The 10,520-nt window shown below is 37.7% G+C and overlaps 1 protein-coding gene across 1 annotated transcript in view; it reads left to right on the top strand.

Annotated features, from left to right (window-relative positions):
* Positions 1-10,520, top strand: part of DNAH12 (dynein, axonemal, heavy chain 12) — a 250,257-nt gene that overhangs the window by 172,821 nt on the left and 66,916 nt on the right. The window contains 3 exon segments of the mRNA XM_015571050.1: positions 3,035-3,229; positions 8,163-8,296; positions 9,996-10,158. Of these exon segments, the coding sequence (XP_015426536.1) occupies positions 3,035-3,229; positions 8,163-8,296; positions 9,996-10,158 (492 nt within the window).

Here is a 10,520-nt window from a genome sequence, read left to right as displayed (position 1 = left end):
CAGGTGTTTTTTGTTTCTTCATATTTCAAATCTTTGACTCGATTCTTGGGATCCTTTTGTCTGCTGTTGGATCTCTTTATATTATTCTTTATTTCAGTGAGTGTATGCTCAATTTCTAGTTGGTCTTTTTTCATATCCTCTGGGCTCTCACTAAATTTATTGGCAGTTTCCAGTAAATTCTTGAAAAACCTTATAAGTGTGGTTTTAAACTCTATATCCAGTCGTTTGCGTTCCTCCATTTCTGTCATTTGTGACCTGTTTCTTTGTCTCTGCATTTTTTAAGCCTTCCTGTGTTGGTAAGAGTGGCTTTGTGTGCTAGGTGTCCTATAGGGCCCAGTGGCTCAGCCTCCCCAATTACCTGAGGTGGACACTCTTGGTGCACCCCTTTGTGGGCTTTGTGCACAGTCTTGTAGTTAAGCCTTGATTGTTGTAGGTATCACTGGGAGAAATTGACCTCCAGGCCAATTGGCTGTGAGAATCAGCTGTGTCTGCAGTGGGAGAACTTCTGGCTGAAGACACCCTTCTGGGGAAAGACTTGTTTCAGAGGGTCTTTGGTGCTCACTGAGTCTGCCCCCTGAGTGTGATCCTTATGGATCTGAGGAGTTATAATCTGGATGGTCCCATTCTGACCACTTGTTACACTGGCTCTTGGATCTAAGGAGGTGTTAATTTAGCCTCTTCCTTAGGCTACCCAGTAGGAACTACGAAGAGATCTTCAGATTCCCCTTCCTTTTTTGGGGTTTGGAGGTGCCCAGATGAGGCCCAGCTGTGAAGCAATGCAAGCTGCTGTGGGACCTTGGGCCTTCTCTTGGAATTTCTGGGTCTGTGTGGCCCAGCTGCAATTTGTTAGGTAATTTTCAGATTGCAAAGGGCCAGGGCATTCATATGCAAAAGCCTCTGCTGCAGCCTAAGTGGGGCGGGGTCTCAAGGAATCAACAGGGCGGAGCAAGCAGCTATGGCTGATCCTCAGCCCTGCGCTTAGGGGCCCCACGTCTTAGTGTCCCGATAATTGCTGCAAGCACCTCTGAGGGAAAGCCGCCCTGGAGTTCCAAGTTCTGCCCACTGCCAGACAGTCCAGTTTCTCCCCGTATGAGTCCTGGGTTCCCAGAGACTTCCCAGAACTGGAGTTCAGAGCAGTCGGGAGCTTGTGACTCCCTCCCAATTCAAAAAGACAGCCTGTCCTCAGGTGCCAGCCCCTTTCCGCGCACTCGAGCCTCCGTACCGCTGCACTTCCGCAGCTCCTCTGAGTCTCAGTGTGCTTTTCTCTTTCCTTTTAGTTGTAGAATTTCCATTCAGCCAGCCTTCCTGTAGTTCTGGATGATGTCCGTTTTGTCTTTTCGTTTCATTTTTGAAGTTTATGTGGGAGGCAGCAATTTCCGGTGTTTACCTATGGCACCATCTTGGTTTCTCTCAAAAAGAACTATTCTAAGTGCTCACATGTTATAACTCATTTGATCCCTCAACAACTCTCTGATGTAGATACTCTTTTACCCATTTTAAAGATGATGACACTAAGTTACAGAGAGGTGAAATAACTTTCCCCAGGTCACATAGGATATAAATTGCAAGCTGGGGATTTGAATTCAAAGAAGTTGGGTTCTTGAATTAACCAAAAGTAATCACTACTTTCACTTCTTTGGATTGCTTCCATATAAAGGTGTATATGGCCCTAGCCGGTTTGGCTCAGTGGATAGAGCATTGGCCTGCGGACCGATGGGTCCTGGGTTCTATTCCTGTCAAGAGCACATACCTTGGTTGCAGGTTCCTCCTCGGCCCAGGCCCTGGTCAAGGGCATATAGGAGGCAACTAATCAATGTGTTTCTCTCACATTGATATTTCTCTCTGTCTTTCCCTCTCTCTTCCACTCTCTAAAAATCAATGGAAAAATAACCTCAGGTGAGGATTAAAAAAAAAAAAAGTTTGGTTCTGGAGCCATTATGCCTAACCTCACATAAAATTTCTTCTTATACAAAGACAGAAAATTAAAAGTGACCCATAATCTCATTCCCGGAGAACACTATTTATATGTTTTAATGAAACTATTATAAGTATAAAGTTAGAGAATTCAGCATAAGAATGTCCAAAGTGAAATAAAGAATGATATAAACCAAAAAAAATGTCCAAAATAAAAAATAAAAGCCTCCCTCTCACACTGTCCCTTAATTTCAGCTCACCAAAAGTAATCACTACTAACACTTCTTTGTGATTGTTGCCATAAAAAGGTGTAAATGGCCCTAGGGCCTACCTGGTTTGGCTCAGTGGATAGAGCATCAGCCTATAAACTGAATGGTCCCGAGTTCGATTCCAGTCAAGGGCACATGCCTGGGTTGCGGGCTTGAGCCCCAATGGGGCGCGTGCAAGAGGCAGCCGATCAATGATTCTCTCTCATTATTGATGTTTCTCTCTTTCTCCCTCTCCCCTCCTCTCTGAAATCAATAAATGTATATATATATATTTTTAAAAAGGTGTGTATGTACTTATACATACACCTGATATATATTTTAATTTAACAAAGAGAATCGTCATATATGTATTGTTGCACAATTCGTTGGTATGTTTTTTTTCACTTATTTTATCTTGCTGATCTTACAATAACATTTATATTGATACAACTCATTATTTTTAACAGTTGTATAAAATCACCACATATGGGTGTTTTATAACGTTTTAACTACATGCTTTAGATATTTTCCTCTTAAAAACAATGTTAAGGAGACATATGTAATACTCTTTGTAATACTTTAAGCAATAAAAAACACACAAAACAATGTTGACTATATCTTGGTGAACTTTTTGTTCATATCTTTATGTCATATTATTGGCAGATATTTGTTTTTAAATTATAAAATCACAGAGTTGGAAGAAGTCTTCTAAGTACAAACTATATTAAAGCTATTCTATTGGTATGAAAACAAAAATGGAAAGATATTTATAAGGGGAGTATCAAGAATTGTTAATATTCTAATATCTACTAATTTCATTATCAGCTTACCTATTTCTATTTATCAGTTTTTTATTTTCTGATATTTCCTAGGGTGTCCGTCCTGTAGCTCAGGCTGGCAATAAACATGGTGAACTTAGTCCCTTAGCCCTGTTTGCTTTCTTTGTGAATCGCTGCAGAGATAATCTTCACGTTGTAGTGGCCTTTAGCCCCATTGGAGATGCTTTTCGAAATCGCCTGAGACAGTTTCCATCCCTCATCAATTGCTGCACCATTGATTGGTTTCAGGTTTGTAATTTTTTTAATTGGAGAGGGCAATTAAATCTTTTGTAATTTTACTGAAATCTTACTCAAGCTTCATTAAAATACATTCAGCAAGTGTTTCTTGATCACTTCCTCTAATGAAAGGCATAGTGCTTGGCACCAGGGACTGATAAGACTACATGTTTCCCACAGATTGCTCACGCACTAGACAAGAAGACAGAAAGGGCAATCAGCAAATGAGCAGTAATGATTATATGAAAGAGCCATAATCTTGATGTGCAAAAGTTATACTTGAGACTCTGAGTATCTGACATATGAAAATGTGTTAATTGCATATAGGAGGCATATATTAGGAACCAATAGAGTGTATTATGTATATACACACATATATACTAGTACATGTATGTAAAGATATATATATGTGCATGTATATATTTATATCAGATATATCAGATATATGATAAGGAATTAGCTTGCATGATTATAGAGGCTGATGAGTTCTAAGACCTGCAGTTGGAAATCTGGAGACCAGGAGAGCTGTAGTTCTAGTCTGAAGGCCAGCAAGCTTGAGACCAGTAAGAGCTGATGTTTCAGTTCAAGTGTAAAAAACTGATGTCCCAGGTTGAAGACAGGCAGGCAAAAGGAATTCCCCCTTATTCGGGGGAGGGTCAGCCTTTTTGTTCTTTTCAGGCAGGCCTTCAACTGATTGGATGAGGCTCACTCACATTAGGGAGGGCAATCTGCTTTTCTAACTGTAGAATTAAACTCATTCATAACACACCTCACAGAAACACCCAGAGTAATGTTTGACCAAATATATGGTCAAGTTGCCACATAAAATAACCATTACATGGGGATAGTATGTTCAAAGGTATAACAGCGCAAGGCTCATTTAAGCAACTACAAATAGTTTGGTAAAACTGACTGGCAATGAGGGCAGCAGGAGCTTTGAGTCAGTGACAGGTTATAAAGGAATTTGTAAATGTGCCTAGGAATTTGGTTTTATGCCAAAGATGCTGCATGATGATTAACATACATTTAACTAATCCTTATTTTAGAAAAGCAAAAACAATTATTGGAGGCTGTATGGTGAATGATTTGGAGTGAATCATGCCAGCACCAAATAATGACTGCCACCTCACTTAATTTTAAGGCAAATTGTCACTGCCTCTATAAGACCATTAAGTATTTACACTTTTGAGAACAGTAGCTTATGGTGCCTTTTGTTTAATTGCTTTATAACCAATAGAATGTGGACTATTGATCACTGGATAATTTCTTTTAAAAATAAATTTCTGAAAAAGAAAATAAAAGAAAAAATTAAAAAAACACAACAAAACAAAAAATAAATTTCTGATACTAACTTGTTTTATTCTCTTTTGCTTATTTGTCAATTGGATTTTTGAGAAACTAACTCTGTCCTTTTGAGGATAGCACATTTATTTCAGCTAGTGGATGTTTTAGTGTTTATACAGCAATAAAAGCTGTATGAAATAATTTTGCTTTTTATGCAAGCCATATCTTAATATTGCTTTCATTAAGTAGCCAAAGCAAAACCAAACACACAAAGAAAACCTGTCCTACCGTAAGTTTTGTGAAATCTTATAAATACAATTTTACTACTTTTGGATATCTTTTTTTTTAAAAAAGGAAAAGGGAGTTGCAAATAGATAAGCAAAGTTAAGTGGTTAACAGAATGGAATAAAGATTTACAATGAAGCAGTGGGGACACAGAACCTGTCAGAGAAACTGATGGCATTGTTTGGGGCCTGGGTTTGTGAAACTCAAGAAGTGAGTGTAAACCACTGTGTGTCACATAATCAGGAAGGCATTGACTTTTTTGATAGATCTCTAGTCCCCAAAGTAGGGTGTACACTTACCAGGGGTGGCAAAACAATTCAGAGAATAAGTGAAGCTATTATTGGAATATTCATTTTGTATGAAATATTTCCTATGGATTAACATTGACACCCTTGCTCAATTTGTAAAGCCATGCATGATATGCAGGGTAACCTTAGCGAATCCAGTAGTGAACTGAAAATTGGAGATATGATGTAATTATAAGTGGACAGTAAGAGAATTGCATAAACCAGCTTATGCTCTTTGTTAGTCACATCATGAAGCAAAACCAATGACTCCTTAATCAGGTCTGACAAGATGTTGATAAAAAAAAAAAATCCAGAAGGCTATTTGGAATATGGAGTTATATCAACTAGTTAAATGATAAATCTTATCCCCAGGGTATCTCATGCCATGCAATATCAGCTTATGATGGCATGGGGGACACTATTGGTTACCTATCAACAGTTATTTTCTACCCACCCCATCCTTGCTGACAGAATTTTGATATTGTTTGGGAAATCACCCGTTATGTAGATTGATTTCTGGTTGGTCTAAAATATTGGTGCTCTCAACATTATTGTTACGTGGCTTATAAATGAGCCTATTCATGACCCATTCCTTGCCAATAGAGTCCTGAGTTAAAGTTTGCTTTGGGGAAAAGTTGTATGTTTTATTGTTATTTTTCTGTTTTGTTGAGGTTGGTTTTTTTTTCACTATGAAAAAGTATTGCATGGTAGGAAAAGGTCCTTTTCTGACTTTTCACCTTGTTGCTTGAGGATGTAATGTCGATTGCCATAGCATTCTGGGACAAGCCCAAAGATAAAATAAAATGCACTGAGAATGGTGGAACAAAAAAGACAGAAAAAGTGACATGATTGAACTTCTAAGTTAAGCAACTTGGAAATACCCTACTTCTAAACTTATTATAAATATCCCCCTTGAAGACACGGTAAGACTGTGTCTTAACCATAAACATTCTAACTGCTACAAAGAGTATTAAACCTTCATGATTAGCAGGATAATAAACAACTAAGCACTCAGAACACAAAGATAAACTTTTGTAATGTTTTCAATGATGTATAAGTCATATGACACTTATTCTAGCCTTTGACAAAAATTCACTAATAATAAATCTTTAGAAGCCTCTACTAAGGTTTAAAAATGGTGTTAATACAATAAAACCATATGGATACAGGGGTGGGCAAAAGTAGGTTTAAAGTTGTTTATATGGAAATATATATAATACAAAAATAAACTGTTTTGCGTGCTCACAACTGTAAACCTACTTTTGACCATGCCTATATAATCCTATATAATAAAAGGCTAATATGCAAATCAACCTAACAGTGGAATGACCAGTCGCTATGACACACGCTGACCACCAGGGGGCAGACGCTCAACACAGGAGCTGCCCCTGGTCAGTGTGCTCCCACAGGAGGAGTGCTGCTTAGCCAGAAGGCGGTGGCTGGAGCCTCTCCTGCCTCCGTGGCAGCGGTAAGGATGTCTGACTGCCGGCTTAGGCTCGCTCCCCAGTCCCCATCCCTTGAGGGGTCCCAGACTGTAAGAGAGCACAGGCCGGGATGAGGGCCCCCCCAATTGCACGAATTTCATGCACTGGGCCTCTAGTATATTAACAAATATGCATACATTGACCGTGTGTGCTTAAAACATTTTTACTAATGGAGTGTTTGACCAAAAAAGTTTGAGTTTTACTAGGAAGAAGGTCAGACATTAAAAAAAATTGATCTTAAAATATATATTATTTTCTTACAAAGGAAAAAATTACAAGCATCTTGTTAAATCTAAGTGAAAGGAAATTTGGAAAATATCCTAATAAGCAAATGAAGATTAATTACTCATTTAACATAAGTAATTTCATCAAATAAATATTTCAAATATATATTGACAAGTTCTATTTTAGATATCAAAGATAGCAGTGATGAGAAAAACAAAGTCCTTGCTTTCATAGATTTTACATTTTAATCAGAGGGGAGAAAATCAACAAATGAACAAATAATTATATATCGAATATTTATAAGTGCTAAGAAAAAAAATTCAGGATAAGGGAAAGTGTAATGAAGGAAGGAATGAAGTTTTAGAAAAAATGCTCTGGGAAGACCTTGCTGATAAGTTGGCATTTGAACAGAGATGTGAAGGAGTAAACCAAAGGGATTCTTAGGTGAGGAGAGTCCTAGTCAAGAGTGAACAGCAAGTTCGAAGCCCAGAGGCATGGACATGCTTGACATATTCCTGGAAAAGCAAAGGAATGTCACAGAGACGGGAAAGATTTGAAAAGAAGCAAATTTTTTAAGGAAGAAAATAAAAGATTAGCTGTGGATGTAATGTTAGGAATTGTGATGGGCTATTTGTAACAGAAACCCAAACTAAACACATAGAGTTTTCCCTCTGATATAGAAAAAAACCTGAAGGTAAGTCAACTGGGACTTTTGTGGCTCAACAAAGTTCCAGAATCCCAAGTTTTTCTGCTTTACTATCCTTAGCATGTAGTTTCGATCTTAAAGTCATCTTATGGTCTAAGGTGGATATTGGAGCTCCAACTTTCACATCTTGTGTTCCAGGCAAGAAGTAGAATAATGGGAAATAAGGCAAAAATGATGCGTGCCACCTCGATGTAACCCTCTAAAGAGCCTTTCCTGAAATCCCCACCTAACAACTGTGTCTATGTTTTTATCCATTCTGAATTGCAAGGGAGTCTAGGAAATGGACTCTTTTAGCTGGGTGTGTTACTATCTAGAATATAATTGGAATCCTAAGGAAAAGGGGCTGATAGATATTAGGTGGGCAACTAGCTGCCTCTGCCACTGTCATACTAAGTTTGGGATGCCTATACATCCAAGTGGAAGAGTTAGGAAAGCAGTGAAGTATATGGAAAATATCATTGACCTTTCATGTTATCTTTAATTTTAGTTTATGGGCATATTAATTAGATCTTTCATGGATTTACTTGTGACCTCAGTCCCCTAATCCTGTTTTCCCCAATAGAGCTTAATTTTCTCAACCCTAAATTGTTCTTGTATAGAAAGGCACTTAATTTACATAGTTGGATTAGGATATTCATCTTAAATTTTACAAGTTTTCTTTTTCTTATTTTTAGCCATGGCCCGAAGATGCCCTTGAGCTTGTAGCTGTGAAATTCTTAGAAACACTGGAGCTTACTGAAGTTGAACGACGAGAGATAGTTCCAATCTGTAAACATTTTCACACTTCTATTATGGATCTTTCAGAAAGGTTAATAAATTTTTAAATCACAATAATGTCATATTTTGAAGCATCTCTTTCTGTGAAAGTCCAAGATTTTAATAGGGCTTCTATGTTTTCTAGATCTCTCTGATCACTTAATTAGTAAAGACCCTCAGCTTGCAAGTAATACAAAGGTACTTGATCTAGCTTTAACAAAAAGGGGGAGTTTATCATAAAGATCCAGAGGTGTCTCACAAAGCTTAAGGGAAAGAATTCAGCTGGGTCCCAGAAGTGACTGGAAGCAGGAATTAGAAAGCCATTCTAAACCTGTGCTGCTAAATAAGCATCGTGTAACGAAGGGGGTGAAACATAAAGTACAAATGCTTTTGTCTGGGCATCTACTTACTTCTTTCTCTTTGCAGACTGAATTTTCTGCTTCCCAGGCATATGGAGGAAACTGGCTGCCTCTCAGTTCCCTATTTACTTCTTGCAATTCCAGCTATAGGCAGAGACTGATTGCCTGTTTCCAACTCCCCATTCCAAATTTGTTCCAAAATGATATTAGTCTCATTTCTGTCCAGTGTCCAACTCTGGTCAGCTATAGTTAGGGTATAATTAGGGTAGCAAGTTTCACAGAACCAATATTGCTATGGAGCACTGGGTGTTGGTAGGCTGTGGATTCTTCAAAAGTATCTGTTTTACCTCTGGTAATCTCTGAGATCTTCATTTCATAGGTACATAAGCCCAAATGCTCATATCACTAAGAATAGAGTATATTGCCTATCCAGCTAGCATAGTTGGCTCGGACAGTTGCATCAAGAAGTGGGCTCTAGTCTACATACTTGCCACGAAACATCATTGCTTTCATTGTTTCCATGTGTATGTGTAGTAATCTCATACTTCTTGCCACATCCCATTCAGCTGACATGTGACACACTTGTGCAAAGAATGATGACTCATTCTTACTATCCTATCTTCAATCCCCTTTCCTACTATACTTGCCTAACTTACACAATGTCTTGGTTCCCTTGCAGGGGTCCTTAAACTACGGCCCACAGGCCACATGGAAATACAAATATTGTATTTGTTCCCATTTTTTTTTTTTTTACTTCAAAATAAGATATGTGCAGTGTGCATAAGAATTTGTTCATAGTTGGGTTTTTTTTTTTAACTATAGTCCGGCCCTCCAACGGTCTGAGGGACAGTGAACTGGACCCCTGTTTAAAAAGTTTGAGGACCCCTGCCTTACAGGGTTAGATCTTCATATGAAACATATAAAAAGACCTATATCTTTCACCTATGATACAGATCTATTTATTTGTGCTTTTTAAATACATCATTGCTATTTGATATCTTGTAGATAAGAAATTGGAATGTGGTTATGTGTAGAATTTTAGAACTCTATGGAGTTCAAGTACTCAGCACCCTCTAAATAAAATTAACTTCACCCAGCGGGTGAGACTCAGTGGTTGAACGTCAACCTAGGAATCAGGAGGTCATGGTTCGATTCCCTGTCAGGGCACATGCCCAGGTTGCAGGCTCGATCCCAGTAGGAGGTGTGGAGGAGACAGTCAGTTGATGATGTTTCTCTCTCTCTCTAAAAATCAATAAAATCATATAAAAAAATTTTTAATTTTAAAAATTAACCTTTATTCTTAAATACTTGTTATTGATGCTATGTTGAATTTACTTCTTACTTTCTGAAGCCTATTACTTATATTAAGATATATTATCTGCCTCTTTTTAGGTTCTTGCAGGAGTTAGGACGACATAACTATGTTACTGCTACTTCTTATCTTGAACTTATTGCCTCATTTCGACAGCTTTTGACTCAGAAGCGACAAGCTGTTATGGAAGCAAAACAAAGATACGTGAATGGGCTTGACCAACTAGCTTTTGCTGAATCTCAGGTACATTTGACAGCTCAAAATATATATAATAGAAAATATAAGAAATAATATGTGTCAGGCACTGTGTTATATGTTTAACATGTATTCCTTCAATTATTCCTCATAATAACTCTGTGAGGTAGAAACTTTTATGATCTGTATCTTACAGATGATTAAAGTGAGTTTTAGAGAAGTGTACTAAGTTACCCAGACCACACAGACTCAGATACGTCTTGTTTTAGTCTTTCTTTTTTTTTTTTTGGAATTTGGAGAGAATATATGAAGTCTGGGTTGTCTTTTTATTTTAATGGCTAGTAAAATTAAAGACTGGTGTTTTTAAAAATGAGTCTTCTAATGCTTATTATGCATTATTTCAATATAAG

This window comes from Myotis davidii, unplaced genomic scaffold (assembly GCF_000327345.1).
Source record: "Myotis davidii unplaced genomic scaffold, ASM32734v1 scaffold111, whole genome shotgun sequence".
NCBI classification, from domain to species: Eukaryota; Metazoa; Chordata; class Mammalia; order Chiroptera; family Vespertilionidae; genus Myotis; species Myotis davidii.
The sequence above is the reverse complement of the archived record's forward strand: the minus strand, read 5'-3'. Positions and strand labels throughout refer to the sequence as shown.